This window comes from Artemia sp. Qi Xiang Cuo, chromosome 1 (assembly GCF_049724085.1).
Source record: "Artemia sp. Qi Xiang Cuo chromosome 1, ASM4972408v1, whole genome shotgun sequence".
In the NCBI taxonomy this organism is placed as follows: Eukaryota; Metazoa; Arthropoda; class Branchiopoda; order Anostraca; family Artemiidae; genus Artemia; species Artemia sp. Qi Xiang Cuo.
In genome coordinates this window covers 64,339,593-64,365,999 of record NC_142794.1, presented here as the reverse complement: position 1 = coordinate 64,365,999, position 26,407 = coordinate 64,339,593, and the positions used below count along the sequence as shown (strand labels likewise).

The 26,407-nt window shown below is 37.4% G+C and overlaps 1 protein-coding gene across 3 annotated transcripts in view; it reads left to right on the top strand.

Moving 5' to 3' along the window:
• Window positions 1-26,407, top strand: part of LOC148956594 (protein white-like) — a 502,792-nt gene that overhangs the window by 416,383 nt on the left and 60,002 nt on the right. For all 3 annotated transcript variants that reach the window (XM_089086018.1, XM_089086013.1, XM_089086025.1), the window contains exons 2-4: window positions 22,637-22,947; window positions 23,322-23,420; window positions 25,627-25,865. In XM_089086018.1, the coding sequence (XP_088942144.1) occupies window positions 22,637-22,947; window positions 23,322-23,420; window positions 25,627-25,865 (649 nt within the window). The remainder of the gene's footprint in view (window positions 1-22,636; window positions 22,948-23,321; window positions 23,421-25,626; window positions 25,866-26,407) is intronic.

Below are 26,407 nucleotides of genomic sequence, written 5' to 3'. Positions count from 1 at the left end.
TTAGTTCTAGTTTAGTTTTAGTTTAGTGTTATAATTTATATTTTTAGTTAGAGTTTTAATTTAGCAGTTTAGTTTAGATTTTAGTTTAGTTTTAGTTTAATGTTTAGTTTTAGTTTAGATTTTAGTTTATTTTAAGTTTAGTTTAGATTTTTAGTTTAGTTCTAGTTTAGTTTTAGTTTTAGTTAGAGTTTTAGTTAGTTTAGTAGTTTAGTTTTTGTTAGAGTTCTAGTTTAGTTTAGTTTTAGTTTAGTTTATATTTTTAGTTAGAGTTTTAATTTAGCAGTTTAGTTTAGTTTTAGTTTAGTTTTATTTTAATGCTGTAGTTTAGATTTTCAGTTTAATTTATTTCTAGTTTAGTCTTAGCTAGTTTAGTTTTAGTTTAGAGTTTTTGTTAGAGTTTTAGTTTAGATTTTTAGTTAGTTTAGTAGTTTAGTTTTTTAGTTTAGTATTAGTTTAGTTTTAGTTTAGAATTTTAGTTTAGCTAGAGTTTTAGTTAGAGTTTTAATGCAGTAGCTTAGTTTGGTTTTAGTTTAGTTTTAGATTAGTGTTTAGATTAGTGTTCAGGTTTAGTTTATAGCTAAAAGCATTGTTTTCCCCGACATTGAGTGTCCACACAGAAACGATCTGAAGGGTGTTTTAAATTGATACATGCTGCTGTAGACAACAGTCGGACTATGACTAACTGTAAATCATATGTGCCCAATGAATAAGTAGTAATTTTCCCGTCTATTCAAGAACAACAAAAACAATATTTCATTGGCAACATTTATTACGATAAACACTTGTTCGACATGAACAATGATAACACTTTTCTATACAACACTTTTGTCCAGCACTTTTCTTTACAACACCTTTTGTACAACACTTGAAAACAACAAAATACACTTGGAACTAGCACAGTTGAACATTAGAGTGATTGGTGGCCCCCCACCCCCCGGGGGCCGGCCTGGGGAAGGGGCCCCCACCCCCCCTGGAGCCGCGATGAAAAAAAAGTTGTCGTCACTGCTACGGGTTAGTGGATGGGTTAGTGCTTGGGTTAGATGAGGTTGAGTGGTGGTTAGTAAGATTAGTTTATCCAGACCAAGTTGATTACGATAGTCTACGCATTCAACTCGATCTGCAATACTGTAGTGACCATAAGGCAGGACACTCACACCATTCTCGAGCACATAGACCTTGTCAGATATACATGACATTGCATTTTTCTCCACTCTCACAGTATAATTTCTATACTGTAGAGAGCGAATTGCAAGCACTTGTGCTCTTGGCACTAGGCTACTTTTTACACATTCTTTGTACACGCTCATGTTAAAAGTGTTCTTTACGCAATGTTTCGGCACCCCTTTACATGTTTTCCTTTCCTCCCCACGCTGTGTGTCAGTGCACTAGAGTTCGGTACCCGGAACGACTCCCCTGGAAATCCAAGCACATCCTGTGTAAGAGTATAATTTTAATATTTTGGTTGGGGCTTGATGGTTAACCAGCTCGGAATAGTGGGATTGGTCCCTGTTGGTGAAATCCATTCGCGAGCTGATGTGCACCCCCTTTTCCAAATCACCCAATAAATCTTCAGTTTTTACTTTTAGTAGTAGAGAGTATGTATCCCCATAATAAACTTGTACCTCCCCCTCCCGTGGCCATTGCATCTTGCACACATTGTAAAAGAACGACAACATGAGCTTTTTTGAAATTTCTAGTACTGAACTACCTCCTGCAATATTCTTGTTCAGTACTACATTTCGCTTTTTCCTGTGTAGAAGAACCATGCCGGCCTCTATGCTCGTGAATGATGTAAAATTAGGGTCGGCAATAATTCGTGCACACTCTAGAGGGTCAGTCACGACGTCACAGCGAGATCTGTTACGTACGCTTTCGCACATTTTGCCAAACGCTGAATTTAGAATGAGCTTATACAAGTCCTTCTCCACCTTTGAATTTGTCCTAAAACGTTGATCGATAAAAGTTTTGATAAACGTTTTCAAATAACGTTTCTGTTTGAACTGCAGGACCCTAACTATTTTAGTGAATTTGAAACCATTATTCACCATCCAGTGCAAAAGCAAGTGGTTAACAACGATATTCTCATTAGGGTCCAAATCAGCACTCAGTTTCTGTTTAGGGGGGGTCCAATGCATTCCCATATCCTCGACCAATGGTCGATTGTAGGGGCTCAATGAGTCCCTGGTCACTGGTCGATTGATACAGGGATAAACAAAATCTTTGACTGAGTCGTGAAGTGCCAGCGGGATGTGACCGTCAATTTCAAAGAACCATCCTTGTGGCCCGTTGTCCTCGACGGTGTTAATGTCGGGGAACTCACAAGGATTCTCAAGCCCTTGATAGTTCCCACACGGCAAAGAGTAGTGGGACATTGCCGAGGGGTACAACGAATTCATGTCCAAGAACACTGCATTTGACTTTACACCGGTGCTGTGTCCACTCGGATCGGTTGATCAGACACGGTCCCGTGAAAAACATACCCTCCCCTCATTGAACGCTCTACAAAAAGTTGTTGATCTACATCTGTGATTAGGCCTATTTCCTCCCTGCTAATTTTGAAAATTAAATCCATTGCTAAATGCGGTGTGGAAAAATAATATCCTAGATCTAACCCGAACTCTGAATAGATCTGGTCTGTATTCTTACAGACTATATCCAACAGAGTTTGAACGTCACTGGCCAGGTACAGTATATAATAATCCCACCCATTTTTACAATCCCCCTTAGCCCACACCTTCTTGGCAAACTCGTACTCCTCGTCTGTGCATTCACTGTTGGTGAGTGAATTGTGAAAAGCTTCAATTGGAGGTAGTTTCTCCTCGCTTAAGCGAGCGCCAGAACAGTAATAATCATATGCAGACACACCTTTGCTGGTTAATAAGTCATACATTTCACTGTCTGGAAAGTGCTGTTTAAGCAAGGGAAAGCTATCAAAATTGTCGCTTTTCTGCACTTGAATTAGTTAACTTAAAGATTTGAGTAACAAACTAAAATAATCTAAAAACCTAATTTTATTCCAGCACGTACGCCCATTATCCACTACCTGCCATTTCAGTTCGAGAAGCAATAGCTTCTCGGCTGATTTGGGAATGATGTTGTAGGTAAATGAATTATTCGCCCATGGACTATCTACTCCCCCTCCCTCCCTGTGCATACGTGCCCGTGCTGGTAAAATAAATTTTAAGTCATAATTGGAGCTATGGATCAAAACAGGGATAAAAAACTGTTGGCTCACATTTAAGTTACACGATTGATGCGCTACCCCCCTAAAATTACTACCCCCAGGTGGTATTTCCTGCCATAAATGTTCATGGTCTCTGACTTTCCCCCTGCCCCCTCTTTTCCCTTTAGACCCCTTATCCTCCTCTTCAAACTCCCCCATGCATACCCAACATATTTTTTGATTTTTAATAGCGAGACGATCCTCTGCAGACAGCACCAATGGATAATGTGTATTTCTCAAACGGGAAATAGCGCCATTAGCCGTGCCAATCAGTTTAGTCAATGCCTTGACCATGAATTCATCTCCCTCCTCCACTGTTTCCACTATTTCTAGCAACCGCATGGTGTTAGAATTGTCTCTTTGCACATGTGCATAGGAGACTGCACTGGCCTGGTGTTCTTTGATATGGTTTGGATATTGGGTGTCATTCAACTCCACCAGCTTAGCTTCACAGTCTAAAGATATTTTGTTGCATTGGAGGAGGGTATTTTGAAAATTTTTAAAACGTAAAATGGCCCTATCCCCTGAAACCGTTTCCACTGTCTGGTACCCATACCGTCTACAGTGTCTCATGTGACCCCGTAGTTTCATATCACTACGGAATCTAGACAGGCATGTTGGACAGTAGAAACATTCCCCCCGCCCCTTTTTTCCCGCCCCCCGCACGCGACGAATGTCAGTGATAGGGTTAAAATTTCCGATTGTGTTCGGTTGACTAGGCGGTGTGTAAAGCAACCAAACCCAGTGTTTAACCAAATCAACTGACGGGCCCCGGACGGGGAATACCACCCCCTTCTTTTTAGAACGAATTCCATCTTCAAATTGTGTTTCGTATTGTACCACAGTAACGCCAATATTTAAATGGGCATTAGCCCTTTCGAAAATGTCAATGGATCGTAGCGTTACTGGTTATTTTCCTTCTAAGCATGAGAAATCTACAACTGGGAAATGGGACCCTTCCTTCCCATGTACAGCCCACTGATCTAAATTCTTCTTGGTGGCTTCATCTTTCAATAGTTGGAAAGCTGACATTAAGAAAGCATACCTGAAACACATTTGACCTGTTTGAAAACAGATCCGCTGGACACCTTGACAACCTTTTAGATCTGGATTATATTTACAAACTGTGCCCTTGTCCCTATGCCCCCCTCTTAAAATAAAATCTTTCTTAAATTTACAAATATTTACACTTAAATTTTCAATAAATAAAACTACTGACCCACTTCCATTTTCGTTATAGTTCTCGAGATGTGCAATAATTTGTCCTACCCACTCACTAAAAACTCCCTCAAAATTTACTAAATTTGGATAAATTACGCGCATCTCGGAATGTATAAAATGATAGTAAACCTCGCTTTTCCCCTCATTCAAATAAAAATACCTTTAAAACAATAGACACCTTAATTGAATCCCTAACCCCCACAACTGAATTTGGTTCTCCAGTAGTGCACGAATTTTATCTACATATGCATGCACTATTTCTACTGGATCAAAAACAAAATCCCTCCCCATAAGTGTATTACAAGGATCCCCAAACGTTGCAGTGAAAACAACTATATTATTCAAAATTGTATTGGACAGCTGAAATTCAGGGAATGATGTATCCCCTCCCCCTACTTGTTCAACAATATCTGGACTCTGTTCCACTTCAGTTGTTTGAAGTGGGTAATCGGAGGCTGGAGGAGGAGGGTTCCCAGTAAAATCATCTAAAATTTGCAAGGTATTTTGGCTCAAGTCTACCAGTTCAACTGTGCTATTATCTACTTTAAAAAAATCATCTAAAAACTCATCAATATTGTCAGGTACTTCAATAGAGTTGTCCCATGTTAAATTGTTGGGGGACTCCAAAGATGCATCTTCTTCCCCTTCTTCACTAGACGGCGAGTAGGGGACCAGGACAACCTATAAATGAAAAAAATAGCTTATTTTCAGTGCTCAAATCACCCCTATTGCTTTTAAAATTTGGATTATTATTGCTTAATTCAACTGAAGATATTCTAAGATATGACATATGATTTATTTTTTTTTTTTTTTTTTTTTTTTGGGGGGGGGGCATCCCTGTGGCACTTCCCTGACCCATGGCGCTTCTTGGACCCGTGGTGCTTCCCCCGGCGCTTCCCTCACTCACGGCACATCCCAGTGGCACGTCTCGGGGGTCGCATCGCTTCCCGCGATGCTTCTCGAGCCCGTGGCGCTTCCCTGACCCGTGGCGCATTCCCTGAGGGGCTTTCACGACCCGCGGTGCATCCCTGCGGCACTTCTCAGGGCCCGCATCGCTTCCCTGACCCGTGGTGCTTCCCCCGGCGCTTCCGTGACTCGTGGCGCATCCCTGTGGCGCTTTTCGGGGGTCGCATCGCCTCCCGCGATGCTTCTCGAGCCCGTGGCGCTTCCCTGACCCGTGGCGCCTTCCCTGAGGGGCTTTCACGACCCGCGGTGCAGCCCTGTGGCACTTCTCCGAGTCCGCAGCGCCTCCCTGTCCCGTGGCACTTCCCCCGGTGCTTCACGGACCCATGGCATGTCCACCGACACGTCCCAATCCCCACCTCGCTTCCCGGCCCCACTGGCTACGCCCGTGTACATAATGTCCCAAAAAAAGTTGAAATATTCGCTTAGACTACATAAGTCCCAGTTTCTCTCTCATTCCGTTCTACAGGTTCGGTGAACTCTTCATTAGCTCACAATTATTGTAAGCCGCCGTGCGAGTTTTCCAGGATTGAACCGTTAACCCGGTTTCCCCTCGCTAAAATCTTTGGCATGATAGAAATATCCTTTAACAAATTACGGCATCCATATGTGACAAATACAATAATCTCTCTCAGTCCCTTCTCTTAAAACTATGTGATAATCAATTTTGAAAAATAGTAAATTTTGAGTTTCAAATGGTGAGCATTAATTTAAATTACCTAAAAATATTCGTTTATGAGATAGCGGCGAAGAGATAGGGGGGAATGCATAGAAAATAGCAAAGATTAGAAAAGAGTGGTTTCTCTGCAAAAAATTACATTTAGATATATCCCGCTGAGATAAGTTTATATTGGGTTGAAAACAATGGAAGAAATAGATAGTTTGAAGAAAAAATACTTACATTTGTATAATGCAAGGGCAGTATTTGAATGCCCGAAGGACCAGATAGTGCATGCTGGAGGGTCACTTCCTGACCTTGTGTAGGTGGGGCATCCCCCGAAGGCCCAGGCAACGCATGAATAAGGGCGGACGAATCGGCGTCGCTATGTTCTTGTGCAGCTGGGTCAGCTTTTGAAGGCCCAGGTAGTGCATGTTGGAGGGCGAAGGGACTGGTGACATTAATTTCATGTACAGCCGGGAAAGGGGCTGGTACAGGCGGCTGCACTTGGGCATGCAGTGTGGAGCTGTGGGGTTTCGGCCGACGAGCATATTGTATAACTGAGGCTCGATTAAGAGTGGCTTGTGTAGGTGGCTGCACTTGGGCAGGCAGTGTGGAGCTGGGGGGCTTTGGCCAGCGATCATATTGCATGGCAGGGGGGGCATTATTGGCCCTCGTCTTCTTAGCAGGAGGGGGCATGCATTCTTCGCTATTTGCGTCAGACATAGGCCCCATCAATGCAGTGTCCGCAAATTCTTCATAATTTGCCTTAAAGAAGAGAAGAAAAATCAAATCAAAATAATTTCTCCCTTTTTAAAGAAAGAAAGTTATTAACTACAATTTTGTTTAGAAAAGTATCTTTTCAGTAAAGCAAAAAGTAAAAATTTCGCGAGAAATATAGTTGACTTAGAAATCAAACGTTTTTATTAGACAAACAGTATTCTATATCCATAGGATAGAAATCAATGTTTATATTTTTACCTTTTAAATATTCCAGTCTATAGGCTATAAATTAGATCGTTAACCCATCGACCTGTAGGCCTATATTTTGCGATCATAGGTAAAAATGTACACATAATATTAGCTTCATGCAACTCCCAAAGACTTTTCTAGCCCTGCACTGTTTGTTTTCATTTTATATTGATGGCAGTAGAATTGAAGGTATTGCCCTCCCCCTTCACATAAGACACTTTACAACGAAGCTGTTAGAAGCGATGTATTGCCCCCTTTCACATAATGTTCTAAATATAATGTTAAACTTGATTTGAAAATAATCTCTTTCTCTCCTTCCATACAGGTTACGAAACTACAATCTAATTATTGCCTCAAAGTGTTTTAATTTTGACGGAGAAACCCTTTGACTTGACCGCATTTGTAAACCGGAAGAGGGTGACTGCTAATTTTAGGCCTCGCTCTATGTCAAAACCAGAGCGAGCTAATAACAACAACAGAGCGCTGGATGTCTCAGCTAGAGAAAAGATTACAATTGAGAAAAGTCAAACTTTAACGAAATGCTATTTCTTTTTGCGAGAATTTGGGTTGTAAAGCAATGGTGGAGGGGTTAGGTTTTGAGGGTAAAGGAATATATTTACATTGATTATAATGATGTTTGTATAGTTTGTTGTGGGGGGGGGGGGTGGTTGAGGGTATAGGAATATATCCACATTGACTATAAGGATTGTATGGTTTGTTGGGGGGGGGGGGATTTAGCTGGAAATATAGAGGGAAGGAATTTATCGAAAAAAGCATTTCTTTGCGATAGGGTTGTAAGACAATAGGGGGGGGGTAGGTTTTGAGGGTAAAGGAATATATTCACGTTTTCTATAAAGATTGTATGGTTGGCGGGGGGGGTGGGTTGAGGGTAAAGGAATATATTTACATTGAGTATAAAGATTGTATGGTTTGTTGGGGGGGGGGATTTAGCTGGAAATATAGAGGGAAGGAATTTATCGAAAAAAGTATTTCTTTGCGATAGTGTTGTAAGACAATAGGGGGGGGGGTAGGTTTTGAGGGTAAAGGAATATATTCACGTTTTCTATAAAGATTGCATGGTTTGGGGGGGGGATTTGAGGGTAAAGGAATATATTTACATTGAGTATAAAGATTGTATGGTTTGTTGGGGGGGGGGGTTTAAGGGTAGAGGAATGCATTTATGTTTTAGCTGAATATACTGGAGGGTGTCCAAGGAAAATTCATTTGAAAATAAAAATGCACTTACATTGCTAATTGCGGCTGCCAAGATCTCAAGCTCATCAAATTTATCCATTGTTATATCAATTGTGTCACAATAGTTTCTGATAATTGAATCGCATTGCATGCCCGTTATATATGAAATATCCTGGTTGAATTGCTATGTAAACAAAGCCCACTGATTGGCTGAGAAGGGGGATGTAACCGAGTCGCTGATTGGCTAAGAAGTGGGATCTAACTGTTTCCCGGAACCTCATAACATTTGGTTCGGAAACAATAACAAATACTATTTCCGGATCATAAAATCTGCCTCGAACAGGAATGAAATGTCATTAACTGTTTCTCGGAACCTCATAACATCTGTCTCGAATAACAATAACAAATACTATTTCCGGATCATAACATCTGCCTCGAACAGGAAGGAAATGTCATTAACTTTGCTTCGAACAACAACAACATCTGGCTCGAATAACCACGTGTTCTCTCTAATGACTCTGTTCAAAACAATAACAACATTGACCTTGGCATTTGGCTCGAATAACAACAATAACATTGACCCCATTAACCACGTGTTCTCCCAAATGACTCTATTCAAAACAACAACAACAACATTGACCTTGACATTTTGCCTCGGAAACAATAACAATAACATTGACATTCGCTGAGGGCGTGCCAAAAACACACCTGGAGAAAGAGGTCATTGATCCCATTAACCACGTGGTTCTATGCCCATATAAGGAGCCCCCCTGGAGTTATTATGGCATCTCTACTAACGCTTTCTATAAAAACCTTATATGCCTCCAGGGCAAAACTTACAACCTTTGCACTGGGGGCTGTGGGGGGTTTATCATCCTCGAACACATTATTTCCAGACCTTTCAACTGCGTTGAACAATATGGCTATCTCTAAATTTTGTTTTGATTTGTTTGGGGAAATGGTGGGCGTGAGGGGGGGGGGGTTAGTTGCCCTCCAAACGCTTTCGACTATTAAAAAGGACACTAGCCCTTTCAATTTCCAACCGAATGAGCCCTTTTTTGAAGTTATGTTGATTGGATGTGTTTAGGGAAATGGTGGGCGTGAGAGGGGGCTTCGTTGTCCTCAAATCACTTTCAACCATTAAAAAGGGCACTAGCCCTTTGAATTTCAACTCGAATGAGCCTTTCTTGAAGTTTTTACGATCACCCTCTCATATAAACCTTATATGCCCCCAGGGCATAATAGCGCATCTTGGAGGGGGGGTCATCCTCAAAGACATAATTTTCGGATCTTTCAACTACGTTGAACAATATGGCTATCTCAAAATTTTGATTGGATGTGTTTTGGGAAATGGTGGGCGTGGAAGGGGAGTTAGCTGCCTTCCAGACACTTTTGGCTATTAAAAAGGGCCCAAGCCCTTCCAATCAAATGAGCCCTTTTTGAACTTTCTACGACAACTCCTTCGATACGAAGTGTCCAGTAGGACACTTCGTATCCTGTAGACCATGGTCTAAAAGACAAAAAAATAAAATAAAAATAATACATTGTGCCGACATCGTTCTTTACCTAGGCAGCGCTATAGCGCTGCCTACGATCATAGCTTGTACAGACTACTGTGAATAATGCGTTATTTTAATACTTTTATTGTCATCCTATATACCTAAAATCAAGTATTTTACTTTAGATAACTGTATACATACTTTAAAAAAGAAAAGACCTCCAAATCTAGTAGTTTAGCATGATGACCAAACCAACACTAGAGCCTTCCATTTCAACTCCGTGAATAGGGCTTGCTTTGGACAATTTAAAACAATCAAAATAATGAAAGCAAGCTTTTCTCTTTTCAAAAAAAAAATCTGAAAAAAATTTCTAAGGTTGTTTTAACAGATACGCACTTTATGGCGAAGTTAGAACTACAGATAAACTAATGGCTTAGAACATAACTACTACTACTACTACTACTACTACTACTACTACTACTACTACTACTACTACTACTACTACTACTACTACTACCACTTCTACTACTACTACTACTGCTAACAACTCGCCGTAGCACCAAATCGCCTGCGGCCCACACAGCTACGCACGCTGCTCCTCCATCCCAATGTATTCAAAGCATCCCTTTTTACACCTTCCCACGAAGTTCCCTTTTCCTTTAAATCTTTCTTTATGACGTCCTCCCATCCCAGACAAGGACGACCTGCTTTCCATTTAGCCCTAGACGGTTGGCCGAAAAGAATAATCTTCGGCAATCTGTCATCCTTCATCCAAACAACGTGCCCTAGCCACTTCAATCTTTCTTTAATTATAGCCCTAGAAAGCGGTATTGAACCACATTTTTCGTACAGCCTATTGTTTGAAATACGGTCAGTCAGCCGGGTACCCAGAACAATCCTTAAGCAATATCCTCTGGAAAACATCTAGCAAATCTTCATCCGCTTTTCGAAGCGCCTATGCTTCAGAGTCATATTTGACTACTGTCATCACTGTAGCTTCTAATGTTCTAATCTTGGTTTGCAGACTTATCTTCCTATTCTTCCCAACTTTTTTTAACTGTGAAAAAATACCCTGAGCCTTGGCTATTCTACTTTTAACATCTTCACTGCTCCCACCATCTTTACTAATAATACTACCAAGATAAGTGAAACTGCCGACCTGATCAATCTTTTCATTACCCAACGTCATCTTTTTATCTTCACTTATTCCTAGCCATAGTGACTTAGTCTTATTGACATTAATTTTCAAACCTCTTATAGCACCCTGAACTCGCAAAACCTCTAAAAGTTCATTCATCTTGCTCACACTTTCCACTAGGATGCTTAAATCATCAACATAATCTAGGTCCAGGAGACTTCTCCCTCCCCATTTGATTCCTTTACTAAAGCTCTTCTATCAACAGAATCGAACGCTTGCTCATAATCTATAAAACTGAGGACCAAACGTGTTTAACAAATCAGATACTTCTCAATTATTAACCTAAGAGTGAAAATTTGGTCGACACATCCTCCATCTTTTCTAAAACCGGACTGTTCTTCTCTTAAAACATTGTCTGCGGCATCTCGCAGTCTAAAAAGTATCATATTACTAAGTAATTTGCTACCTACAGAGACCAGACTAATGCCTCGATAATTATTACACTCACTTTTATCCCCTTTCTTATAAAGTGGCTTAATCAAGGTTTTCCTAAAATCGTAAAAGGTACTTCCGATTTTTCAAAAATCATTCATAAAAGGTTTTCCTAAAATCCCAAAAGGTACCTCCGCTTGTTCAAAAATCATATTCATAGTCTTCAGTAACTTATGTCTAGCCTCACAGCCACCATATTTAAGAAACTCATTTACCACCGTATTTCAAAAAATCACGTTCGGGTCAACCCCGACCTACCCTACTACTTTCATTTTATTAAGAGGTCTCTTTTCAAGGAGCCCCTGATCTAGAACGTTAAGCTACCAATCATTTCTATATAATATGCAACGTGTTCCCATTAGTCAGATTTTCATGTTTCCTTCAAATGTTCTCCAAATCTTTGTATAGTTTTTAAATAGTATATTTATTCAGCTAATCTCAAATCCTTTGCAATCAGCAAGTGTGTTGGATACTTTTGTGATATTCGATATCAATATATCAGACCAGTTATCGATATTGAACATTGAAACGTAAATTTCGACATCGAAAACGAAATTTTGGGCCATTTTTGACTTTCTGACATCTACCGGTGAACTACTACACGATTACCCCATACCTGGATCCACGTTTCAAACAAATGTGTATCTCTCCTGAGTCACAAACTCCTTTAGTACTAATTTTTTACATTATGAGCAAGTGTTTGATTCAGTCGATATAAAAGCTTTAACGAATGTCCTATGTGTGGTATATCTGATCATGGCTGCAGCGACAGCTACAACCTAGTAAAGAGCGAACCACAGGCCATTGTAATCAATAGTTGAAAAACGTGTTTTAAAAGATTGGCTAATAAGAAAAAATTGCCATCTGACACTGCATCGGAAATGGTAACTGCTATCTTGATTCATCCTAGAAGTAAAAGTTTATTACGAAAAGAAATTTATGGTGATTTTAAAAAAGAGACCGAAGACCCTTGAAAATAGCGTCAAATCGAAACAAAAAGCGCACCATTGGAATCAGCATGGTCGAACACCTTTTGTTGGATAATTACAGTCCCCCACCTTGAACACCAAGGAAAATGACTATTTTGCATGGGTAGCACTGATCTGTCTCCCTTTTCTTTTCTTTTTTTCTTTTTTTTTTTTCTAGAAGGGCTAGGGGATGGGCAGAGCATCATAGAGAGGTGTGTGATAGTTCATTCTAAAGAGAATTAAATTTGTAAGTGCCCTTCTTAAGTGACCGAAAAGATTGGAGGGCAATTAGCCCCCCTCCCTACAGGCCCCTCCCCCCCAACAAGTCCTATAAAAATGTTGAGATAGCCATTTTGTTTAACATAGTTCAAAGGTCCAATATATATGGTTTTGATGATGATATGGCCCTTCATACTCCCTGAAGAAGGACTATATGTGGAATCGGGCGTATCGACATCGCGCGTATCGGTATCGTGCGTATTGGTATCGCATGTATCGTGTCGGGAATATCAGTATCCGCTGTTGTTTTTTTCAGTCATTTTCTAGGCTCATTTTTTTAAAGCATGTCCCGGCAAGGTACCATGGTTGCAGCGGCAGCTGCAACCTAGTAAAGAGCGAACCACAGCCCATAGTAGCCAAAAGTTAAAATTCGCGTTTTGAAAAAAACTGCCTGGGGAAAAAAAATTCCCATCTAACACTGACTCAGGAATGGTGACTATTATTTCGGTTTGTCTTTAAAGTAAAAGTTTATTGCGAAAAGTAATTTACGGTGATTTCGAAAAAAAGCCTCAAACCCCTCGAAAATGGCGTCAGATCAAAATGAAAAGTGTACCATTGGAATCAAAATGGTCAAAACCTTGTACAGGCAAGTTACAGTCCCCCTCCCTGAACAACAATGAAAATCACTTTTTTGCATCAGTAGACCTAATCTGTCTCCCGTTTTTTTTTTTTTTTTCAACAGGTCTAGCGGGCTACCAGAACATCATAAAGAGATTCTTAATTGCTCATTAAAAAGCTATTTCTCATATCTACGTGCTTTAAGGTATAAGGAAATATATTTTTACTTTGAAATAAGTTGAGCTTTCTTGTCTGCAAAATGAACATGCAGAAATTATGTACAAAAATTATCTCTTAACTTTTACAGTTGCTTTTTTTAAATACATTTTTTGTTAGTTTCTGTAAAGGAAAAGTTTATTGCAAAAAGAAATTTATGGCAATTAAACCCATCGAAAATGGTGTCAGATCAAAATAAAAAGTCTACCATTGGAATCAGCAAGGTCGAAAACCTTGTACAGGGAAATTACAGTCCCCCTCCTTGAAAAAAAAGGAAAATCACTTTTTTCATCGGTACCACTGATCCGTCTCCCGTTTTTTTTCTTTCTCTTTTTCAACGGGGCTAGCTTGCTACCAAAATATCATAGAGAGAGGCTTAATCGCTCATTTTAAACCTATTACTCATATCTACGTGGTGTTCCGAAAAACACCTTTTTTGGGTCATTTATTGGAAAAATACTTTTTTCATTAAACAAAATGGGGAAACAACCGAAAGTGCACTTTATGGGAATTTGCTATCAAGTCAAATTTATAAAACGCGATTAGATATAGGCCTAAATATAAGCTGTTAAATGAGCCCTTAAACAGCTCTCTTTTGTTACAGTAGCCTTCTAGTTTCTGCTAGTCAGTAGGTGATTTACAAAGCCCTGTCTTCATTATGGCTTTTTCAGGGGAAGTCGGCCGAGTAAAAACAGTTTTTTGTTCATCGAAAAACAAACGTTCCTGAAAAACATGTATTGTTTTGTGAAGTATGGATGATGGACTCCATGTCATAAACTGAAAGTTTTTCGTAGCTGTCAAGGTTTTCTTCAGTATTTTCTATAGGTGTCTTGTCTCCCCTAGATCGGTGATAATTAGAAACTACATTAAAATAAGTTTTCAACTGAAACTTAGGAGCGCCATTAAAACTTAAAACGAACATACATTATTCCGTATAAATAAAAAAGATCATGGCAACGTTGTTTCTACATTTAATTTTAATCCTAAAACGAACAAAGATTAATTTAAAAAAACAAAGTTTTTCCGAGGGAAGTAAACAGCGAAGTTGAAACTTAAAACGAACAGAAATTATTGCTTCATATCCTATCTAACATATATTAATAAAAACAGTACAAATAAACCCACTTATTATGTTTCTCTATGCTTTTATGCTTATACAAAACTAGCGCTTTACAGAAAAAACAAAAGTCAAGCATAAAAAACAGGATTGATTTAAGAGTCAAAAGTGAGCATGCAGCCTGACAACACTAAACGAATCTATAAAGTTTTTCATAGTCTTACACCAGTTGTGACACTAGGAACTTTCAGTATACAATTAAATTATCTTAAAAACATAAGCGTAAAACTAAATATTTTTAATCACTGCAAAGTAATTGAATAGTATACAGGAATATTGGATTGATTTATCAAGCAACATTTTGCTCTCACCAGCTATAATACCAATAGTGGGTAATATACAGTCTTAAATTGTAAGAAATATGCATTAGTATCACTTGAAATGGAGATCAAATAAAACATAATATGAACTCTAGAAATCCGATTATTTCTCTCTTTACAAGAGGGAATTTCAAGCTATGATACAAATTCTAAAGCTAGTCTATAGTCCTAATACTATCAAGATGGCCTTACTTCAAACTTGCGTATAAACTAATCATGACAGATTGTCCTTATCAGAACCAAAACGAGAGCCAGTCATTGAATTGATCCATTGTGCAGAAGTGATACCAAATTAAACGTAGAAAAAATTAAAATTAAATCCTAAAATGGGTTGTTGCTTTATCTTAAAAGGAATTGATTCCAAAAGGGATTGATAATATTTTGATTCTATAAATAATGACCTCAATTGGTTTGCTTTTACTGTACCAAAACTCTTATATTATTTTGTGTTTTCAGTAAGACGCTAGTTTTGTATAATCTTAAAAGCATAGGGAAACATTTTGAGCTCATTTTGAGGTTTAATGTCGCTTTTTACTTTCATAACAGCAGCGTAGACTAGAAATATTCCCAGAAATTAAGAGGGATTAAATATGAATTTCGTATATTGTCCTCCTCCCCTGTAGAAAATATACCCCCCACCCCCAAAAAAAGAATCCTGAATACGGTCCTAGGGTTGCACATCAATTTCTACCTCCACCCTCCTCTTGTCTCTTTCTTAGAACCAATTTTGTATTTACCTGAAGGCTCAATGAGAGTTGAGATGTTTTGGTGTTAAAATGCACCCTTTGAGGCATCTCCCTCCCTCCCAAACTATGAAAAATATTTTTAAGGTCTATAAAAATTTCACTGTCTTAGGTAAATTTCCTGCTGTTTTAGAATTCCAAACATTTGCATATAAAGGTATTAAACCTCTACAACGGTGTCCTATGATTTTTGTTTGTAGTTGCGGAGGGAGGGAGATGTCTCAAGGGTTGTATTGTAACATCAAAACATCCCAGCTCTCAATGAGCCTTCAGATAAATAAAGAATCAGCTCCAAGGGAGAGACGAGGGGAGTGTGCTGGTGGAAATTGATATGAATCTCTAGGGCTGTGTCCAGGACTATTGTTTTGGGGGTTATTTTTTGGTCGTGGGAGGGAGACAAGAAACTTTAAATACATCAAAAATGGGAAACGATATTTAATCCCTCTTGATTTCTGGGAACATTTCTGGTCTAGGCCATTATTATGAGAGTAAAGAGTAACATTAAACACCAAAATGAGCAGAATTCATTCCGTATAGAAGGGGGGCTGCCCCTTCCTGATCTCCACTTCCACCTCATGGTCGTAGGAACTTTGGAGGATGGTCATTCCATCAGAAATTGAGAGTTCTAGTCCTTTCTTTATAAGTCAAATTGACCAGAAACCAACCAGCCGTAGGAGGGGAGGTGGTGGGTATTTTCTACGGGGTGTACTTTTCGGCGGAGGTGGAAGGTTTTTTTTTTGGGGGGGGGGGAGGGATATTTCCCGACAATGACAGGACGGAGACATAAAAGATAAACGGACATAAAAAAAGAGAAAAAAAATCTTGCTTTAATAGTCTGAGATGTCTGATTTTCTTTGTTTTTGTGACAAGATAATAGAGGTTTTTTTATGAGCCATCTTGACAGGCTTTATATCATGACTTAAAAAAAACAACAAGGTTGAACACGTAAAGATTTTAACTTGTGTTTTACCCAATAGTGTTGCCTCATATTTGTAGAATACTGAAAAACTGAGTTACACGAGGGTTCAGTTGCACGGGGGTTCATTTGCAGGGTGGTTTAGTCGCATGGTGGTTCAGTTGCACAGTGGTTTAGTTGCACGAGGGTTCAGTTACACGGGGTTCAGCTGCACGCTTTTTCAGTTGCATGGTGGTTCAGTTGCACGGGGGTTGCGTTTCATGGGGGTTCAGTTACACGGGTGTTCAGTTGCACGGTGGTTCAGTTATAAAACGAAAAAAAAGTAAAGAAGAGAGAAAAGAGGATAATACATGCCAGTGAAAAATGTAGATTACAATGCAAATATTTCAGTCAAGACCTCCGCTTGACCGTCCTCAGTGCACAATATTATATAAAAAAAGGCACGGGAGTTTAACTGCAAGGGGTTCCATTGCAATTGAACTACCGTGTAAACCCCCAATGCCCTAGTGATAGGGTTGTAAGCAATGCCCTGGGGGCATATAAAGTTATTATGCAATGGGTGGTCGTATAAACTTCAAATGGGCTCATTTAATTTGAAATTGGAAGTTATAGTGCTCCTTTTGAGGATCAAAAAGGATTTGAGAGGAACCAGATAGTTTTGCACTTGGTAGATTATTTGATTTAATTTTTGTTCATTTTTAGTTTCATGGAGTTCTTTACTTTTCTTTGGAAAACTTATTTTGTGGAAAAAGTTTTTTTTTAATGTATCTTAATAAAAAAATAACAGAAATTAATTTAAAAATCCTTTTCCACAAAATGGATTTATCTAAGAAAGGTCAAGAGTTCCATTAAGCCAAATATGAATTCAAATAATTTTCCAAGCTTAAAACTACCACAAATCACCATGAATAAATAAAATAAACCCCCCAAAAAATAGAAATTACAACAAATAACCGAGTCAAACTCAAAACGAGCAAAAATTAATAGGAGTAGGACTGACAACCCCCCGCCTTCTCAAGACCAGAACATAATTTGCACTTTACTGAAAACAAAATACGTTTTAAATGTTTTCTTTTTTTACTTTAAATAATGAAGTATTAAGACTTTAAGGAATAAATATCAGAATATGGATATTAAACTGACAATCCACGGTTATTATTTTTTTGGTAAAGTAGAAATTATGTTCTGGTCGTGAGAAGAAATGGGGGTTGTCAGCCCTATTCTTTTTAATTTTTGCTAGTTTTGAGTATGACTAGGATTTTTATGTTTGTTTTGTTCTGTTCGTTTCTGCTCGTTCTGGGTTTCGTTCTGAATGGTGAGTTGTTGTAGTTTTACACTTGGAAGATTCTTTAAACATTCCTTCATTAAACACTAAAGTTTTTAACATATTTATGGTGTGTAAAATCCTCTTTTTCCCTTTCCTTAGCAGTTTTCAACGAAATTGGAAAAAAATGCAACTCAAATAAAATTCCCAAATCTAGAAAACCAAATTTTTGGTGGTGGGGGGGATTTTTTCGTGAAGGGGGGGGGCCAGGAGGGTGGTATTTTACGGGTGGTTTTTATTTGTGGGGGAGGATTTTCCGGGGAGGTCAACGCCTAGAACCATAGTTTAGAACCCTATTAGGGAACCGAATCGAACTCACAACGGTAAACATTGTTATTTTTGGAAAGAATGTTGAATGGTAAATCGAATGGTATGTTTATTTTTCAGATAGCGAATCGTTCATTCAACACATTTACCTCCCCCCCCCGCCCCGCCAAAAATATCAAATATGCCTACAATGTTCCAATTTTTTGGGGTGCTTTACATATAATTCGCCTTTTTTGTGTTTTGTTGGTTTTGGCCCCCCCATGTAACATTTTAGCCCTTCTCCCCGAAATCTTGCCTCACAGACTATACTGTTGTTATCACAAATACACAAATCAACAGAGCCAACAAGGTAGGACAAAACTGTATGTCTTTCTGATAATTGAATCTATTAAAATGAGATATTCTATTTATTTGAAGTAATTTATATATATTTATATATATATATATATATATATATATATATATATATATATATATATATATATATATATATATATATATATATATATATATATATATATATATATATATATATATATATATATATATATATATATATATATATATATATATATAAAGGTTTCCCTCCTCTTATCAAGGTATCCCTCTTCTTACCCTCGGTATGCTGTAAAAAACGATTAGAAAGTAAATGAAAGAAAACGATTTTCTTTACATACGAAAGTAAACAGGGATATTAAAACTTGAAAAGAACAGAGACTATTACTTATATAAAGGGAATGCCCTCTCTTCGCCCCCCTCCCTTTTTACGCTACATCTTGACTTTTTCCAATTCCTTAAGAATGACTTGTCGAACGCAGGGGCAGATGAAATAACATAAGAAGTGTTTTTAAAGCACTATAAAACTTCAGCGTAAAGAAAAATAAAGCTTGGGGAGGGACAACTCCCCTCCTATGCGGAATAATTTATGTACTTTTATAAGTTTTAAGTCTGCTCTTTACTTTCGTTCGAAATATTTCTTTTTTTTAATTACACAAAGTCTGTAACAAAGTCTTACATTTTTCTCTCAGAGAAAGAAGGTTAGAAACATCAACAAAAAAGTTCTCTCTGAATATTATTCGAGTCTGAACCAAAGGGCTTTATTGCATCTCCCAGGGAAACATGTTGAAAAACATAACATTAAAATCTTTCACATAAAATGGCAATCTAGACAAACAAAGGTTCTCCAAGCAAAGGTCCATCCAGTCTATTTAGTTTAAAAAAAAATTAGTTCTTTTTGGTCTAACAGTACTATCCTTTGTTTGTCTAGATTCTCATTTTATGTCAAAGATTTTATTGTTATGTTTGTATTGATGGTGATTTGTGGTATTTTTAAGGTTGGAAAATTATTTGAATTTATTTTTAATCGTTTTTGGCTTAATGGAGCTCTTGACTTTTCTTTGACAAACCTGTTATGTGGAAAAAGGTTTTCAGTACCTGTGGAGGTTTTTAGCCACACATTATCTCTACACTTGAATGAAATGGATATCACTGCTGGATCGATATCTGAACTATTTTTTTTTTTTTTTTTTTTTTTTTTTTTTTTTTTTTTTTTTTTTTGGCCTACTAGGTTCAGTTCCCTTTCTTTCTCTTGGACGCTTCGTTCACCAGCTTATTCTTTTGGACTGCTCTCCAAAAAGTCTTTGTATTTTGACCATGCCAACCTAGCCAAAGTCAACTATTCTTAGGGAAATGGAAAACTTTCGGATTTGCCTCCATATTTGTTCAATTCGTCAATCACACACAGCTCTGCATTCAGGACTCTTTCTTACATGGATGCTCTGTCTGATAGAAGAAGCATTCCTGTTAGCGAAAAAACCCCTCTACGTCAGCACAGCGGTGCAATAATGTCAAAGCAGCTTTTACAAGCTTCAACAAAAGCATATACTTTTACCCATCAAAAGTATCCGTCATAGAGAAGATTTGATGTCAGTAATGGTAGACGCGTGATGGCGTTGGTTCTACTGAGTTCTCGGCTTGCAGCAATATCCACCCACTTCTAACATCGTCAAAACTTACTTCTACTGGGATCTCTCGAGCAAGTACAACTATATCTGATGGACTTCCAGCTCTTTGCCTTTCTATGGGATCCAGGCACCTAAGCACTTCGAGAAGGCTATTAGAAAAGAAGGGGTACTTCTTGATGAAGTGTTCGACAACTGCCTTTGCGCCCTTAGACGGAACCCTTGTCTTTCTATCAAGGTGAGTTTCGGAGCATCTAAGGCAAGCTACAATAGGGTCCTGTAAATAATTTTCTAACTTCTCAATCAAACTGTTAGAAATTTGATTAGCAGGTTAGGTGGGTTTGAACCCCCTCCCCCCACAAAAAGAGAAAAGTTTGTCCGACTCGTAAAAACGTAACAAAAATGAATATAAACAAATTTGTATGTGTTTTTAAAGTTGTTTTGTACCTCTCTGAAAAAAAATCCTTTCGTAACCCCCCCCCCCCCAAAAAAAAAATCCCGGATATAAACCTGGTCGGGTTTCAGAAGTCTCACCAAGAAAGTTTTTCACCTCGGCATGAAGAACGCGCCTAACGGCTTCGTTCTTCTGAAACGCTGTTGTCAATTTCATAAAAAGCTAGACGGTAGATGCACGAATTCGAGTTCTGCAAGTATATCTTTCCTTTTTAGGTAGCTTCTAATCTTGTGGTACTTTGTGGACGATGCGAAATTCCTTAAATGCTTCTTCGATGGCAACGTAACGCTAAAAATGCTCCAAGAGTACGGGCTGCTGATCAGTCGCTCAGCAAACAGGTGGCTGACTCAACGTCAGCCACCTTTTTGGGACCTGCTGAAGGCAACTATTTTACGGGACGCATTTCTTTTTCTCGAAAATCCTTGCATCATGCAGGCCAGCCAAAGAAAAATGCCTCAAGATGAACACAAAGTTGAATGACTCCTCGCCAAATTCCTGGAGCACTTTCATGAATGCATTGTGCACAACATGAATGTTACACGTTCCAATGTTCACATGCTCTTTCGAAGACTTTTTCTTCTTCAATGCATTCATTTGCAACCATGCCTTTTTATTAAAATTAAGCGTATCGCTACTTATCATGATTAGTCTTTCAAGGGGTAAATTCTTGCTCCCAATACATGACATCAACTTTTTTGCAATTTCCTCACCAGTTACATGTCCCATGAAATACGTCACTAGATGGTGGCATACAACAGGATCTCTTAAAGAGAACCAAGAGAGCACTCTAATCTGTAGCTTTTTTTCCCTTAACCTTTTTTTAATTTCATCGTATCCAAAATTAAAGTGGGCTTCACCTATATCCTTCATAAGACTCTGTTTACAGTATGGGTGACGTGTATCAGTTACCAAGTACAAAGCTTTCTTCGGACTCATTAACATCCCAGGTGGTAGCTTATCGGGGAATATGACTTCAAAGGCATCAATGATTCCGTCACACGAAGCTGCAGACATAGAAGCTTGCAAGGACTTGAGTACCCGGATGATTTCTCCTTTGTACGAAGCTTCTTTGTCACAAAACATCTCAGGATTTTTACTTTCGTTGCTAGCTCATGGCTCTTCTGATTGGGACTGTTGCCTAGTAGTTGCTCATTGTTTTTTCTAATACACTTGGAAAATCTGACAAACAAGTAGGTTTAAACATAGCAGGAAGACACTGAGTTTAAGATATTTGCCATCCGAATATTACACCCATGGTACTTTCTTCTTTTCACTCAACCTGCTATAAGTTTAATAAATAACCTTTAGAGGGAAGAATATACAGTTTGTACCATTGGAAAACAAGTCAATTTGAATAAATTCATACTGATATGGTTCATTTCATGAAGCTACGGGACATTATCTATCCTTGAACGTTACCACAATATGAACAATCCATTATACACACCTTATAGGCCAATGTCACTCTCTCCTTAAACGGTACCGTAATGTAACCCATCTATCTGACCAACCATACAGGCCAATTTCGTGCTGTCATTAGCTGCCTACGTTTACTACAGTTAATATATTCTTTGGTCACAGACAAAGTTCCCACCGTTTTGTTGCTTCTTTGTGACTGTGATGGCATAACCAAGAGCTCAGTACAACCGGATTTGTGGAGAAGATATAATACCTAGAGAGGGTCTCAAATATATCATGCTTTTATTTTTAAAAACACCATGCTCCCAAATAGGGAATTTTAGGGACTTTTGGGGGAGCTACGGGACGTTTTTCATAAAAAGGGCCTTGGAAGGGACTTCAGCCAAAAAAAGGGACTTTTAGGGACTAATTCCGTGGCTTGTACACTTGGTATTTTATACTTAGCTATGCTTCTTGTATAATTTTGCATGCGTCATAGATACTAAAAACAATACAGCCACTCTTGAGGTAGAAGTGACGTATTTCTGCTCCTGAAATGTATTGATAAATACGACGTTACTCATATGAATTTTTTTTCCAAAATTAAGGCTTTTATTGAATTTTCTAAAATTCATGACCTATCTGGATCGTTTTCCCACCCAGAAAATCTCAGGATGCCAATTTAATAGGTTTTATTTTTATATAATCAACTTAATAGCTTATATATATATATATGACTTTCTTTCTGTATTCAGTGAACGGAGATGTCAGACGAGGCGACTTCTTAGCAATCATGGGAGCCAGTGGAGCTGGCAAAACAACCCTTTTAAACGTCTTAACTTGTCGAAGACTATATAATCTCCAAGTTCGGGGCAAAGTCTATTTAAATGGTATTCCAGTGAATCCAGATGCTTTGACAAGGGTTTCCGCCTATATTCAACAAGAAGATAATTTTGTGGGTGTACTCACCGTGAGAGAGCATCTTCAATTCCAAGCTAATTTACGAATGGATAAAGGAACTTCGCGTGAAAGAAGATTGATAAGAATCAATGAAGTGTTAAAAGAGGTAAGAGGATTATGTTTCTCTTAAAAGTATAAGCTGAGGACGTGAGAACCAATTATTTAGATTGCGCAACCCATAAAAATTACCTTGGAAGATAAAAACGAATTTCAAAAGACGGAAACGGAATTTACGCTAAGTATTATACAAGAAAGAAAGTCTTTATATTTTTTACTCCCCAAAATTTACTTGATATACTGTATTACCGTATTTTTGTAAACAGAACTACCTTATGGTATTTTCAGTTTTTCTTTGTACTCATAGTTTCTTTCATTTATTTACCATAAAAAGTTAATTATTGAATGAAATATAGAATAAAAAATGTTTGAAAGACTCCAATTTCAAACAAGTCTCGCTTACTTTTTTCTGTTTACTTTCAGTTTAACCTTGCTAAATGTGCAGATTCAATGATTGGTATACCAGGAAAAATAAAAGGCATATCAGGAGGTGAAAAGAAGCGTCTAGCGTTTGCCTCAGAGGTATCTTTTCATTTATTTTTTAGATTTTTGATTTTTTTGTCAAAAACACTTTAGATTTCACCCTGAGTAGGCTAGCCTTTGTTTTTTTTATATATATATATATATATATATATATATATATATATATATATATATATATATATATATATATATATATATATATATATATATATATATATATATATATATATATATATATATATATATATATATATATATATATATATATATATATATATATATATATATATATATATATATATATATATATATATATATATATATATATATATATATATATATATATATATATATATATATATATATATATATATATATATATATATATATATATCTATGGGCTTCTTCTAGACCTTTAACATCTAGGCTTCTTGATACACCTTTAACGCCTTTGTGAGTCTCTTATAAAAACAAAATAACATCATGTTGTGTACGAAGATGCAGTTTTTGTACAAAAAAAAGATTGTGTTGTATTTAAACATTACCCATGTAAAAAAGTGATTTTCCTTGTTGTTCAAGCCAGGGAACTGTAAGTTTCCTTTATTTGGTTTTCGGCGATGACAATTCCAATGATTTACCTTTTGTTTCAATGTGACGCCATTTTTTAGGCGGTTCCAGGCTAGTTTTCTAAATCTCATAAATTTGTTTTCGTAATAGCTTTTTACTATTAAGAGTAATCCAGATATTAATTACCATTGCCTAATCAGCTACACACGGCTATTTTTTCTAATAGCCAGTTTTGTTAAAATACATTTTTTAATTTCTGGGTACTATGGGACGTGATTCGTACTTTACTAAGTTGCAGCTACCGCTGCAACCGAGATGCATTCCATCCATAATATCCTAGTTCCAAAACTACTTATTATATTCAACTACAGCTTACTACACATGATGAGAATCGTAAGTGAAGTACCTCCTGCTGTATAAGCAAAGGTTGGAATGAAACTACCTACTAGCTTTCAATTTGTAAATATTAAAGGACCTAAGGACTGCTTGTTTTTGCTTCTAGTGTGTTGAATTGAAACAAAATCTGTTAAATTAAAAGTTAATATTAGCTTTCCATCCAGATAGTATTGTCGTCATGTCACTTACCATGGTAACCAAAATGTTGCCAAACAAATGACGGTAATTTGCTTATTGATAACTGATGATAAAAGACGGTATTAAGATAATAGTGGTTAATTAATAACTCACTTTTTACTGACATATTACCGACACTGCTTTAAAGACAACGAAAAAACCTCCATTGTTCGTTCTTAATGTTGTCACTTTCGTCTAATTTTTTGTTTTTTGTGTTTTTTATTCATTTTGCAATTTTTGCGAACAAACTGCTGTTTTATTTGCAGAGACAGCTGTGCTATTTTTAAATGCTGTTGTAATTCTCATACATGAGCCCCATCTAATTTAATTTACTACTTAACGAACTGTTTTTCTTATAGTTCTTTTAGCAAAGGATGCATCAAACTTGATTAAACTAGGCTTATTCCTGAGGAAATAATTCTTAATTTTTGTAGCATTTTGTCCTTTCATTTATTTTTCTATTTTTTTTTTTTTTTTTGGGGGGGGGGGGTAGGTAGAGAGCTTTTCTAAACCGTGGTTTTAAAGCAAATATGATTTTTGATAAACCTGATAGGTAAAATATCTAGACACAATGCGTGTGGAGAGAGGTGGAGAAAGCGAGGTCTCTTACAGGTAATAAGGTGCCAACTCACATAAATTATTGTGAAGAAGTAAATATGTATTTTTCAACATCTGGTTGGGGGCAGGTTTTGGAATTCTTTAATTTTTTTTTCAATGAAAGCACCAAAAACAGCCATTTTGAATTAAAATACCGAAAAAAAATGTGTTTTTTCAGATTCATAGTAAATAATTAGTGACAAACGGGCAACAGTGTTCACATTAAACGTTTCGAGCTGTATTTATGTTTAGTATTCTTGAAGGTTTATGAGGATATTTACAGGAAAAGATCTTTTATAGACGCTAACTGAGCATATTAAAATACAATATTGATTGAGAGTAATAGAAAAGTCACCTTGAAGGATTTAAGAGCGTATATTGTACACTCAGAAAACTTGTGAAATTTTGAGAGGAAAACTATAGTTGCCCTTTTCTAAACAAGAAATCTCTTACCGAGCAGGATCGATTGCATTCTTATCTTTGCTTTTAGAGTCCTTTCCTTTTACAGGTATTAACGAACCCCCAGCTTTTCTTTTGCGATGAACCAACATCCGGCCTTGACTCATATATGGCTCAAAACATTGTAACAGTGCTTACTGATATGGCGAAAAAGGGTACCACTGTGATTTGTACCATACACCAGCCCTCTTCAGAAGTGTTTGCCCTGTTTGACAAGCTGCTCTTAATTGCAGAAGGAAGAGTTGCTTACATGGGACCAGCAAAAGACACTGTTAACTTTTTTCAATCGTAAGTATTTATCGTGCTAAGATTATCTGTAAATGAAGCGCGAAATGAATTTTAAAGTGGAACTCACTATTCTAAGACAGGCTTTGCAATTACACTTAAGCCCACTCACTGCTATTCAACTGAACTTGAAATTTGATTCAACTGATAAAACCAAAACCAGTTTTGTGTGCGAGGTGTGCCACTTAGACCTACTCCTGTTAATCAAACATTCTCTATATTTTTCTTCTTTTTTAAAAGTGCCTCGGCCACACAATAACAGGTTTAATATATGCCGCAGCTGCCCATACCTTTTTTCGACTGACCTAGTTTTAAGACAGATCTTTAAAAAAAGTACTGTTAAACCCAATAAAAACTATTTTTAAACCTAATTCGACTGAACATAAAATTTAACTTAACTGATTAAGACATTGTCATGACGTGTACCTAAACATGCGATTTTTGTTCAATTTTTTAATTTGGAGGCCACGTTCTGTCAACTTTTATAAGGCCTCCCCTGACTGAAGTTAAGATTCATGGTCGAATATAGGCTTTACTAACCTTAG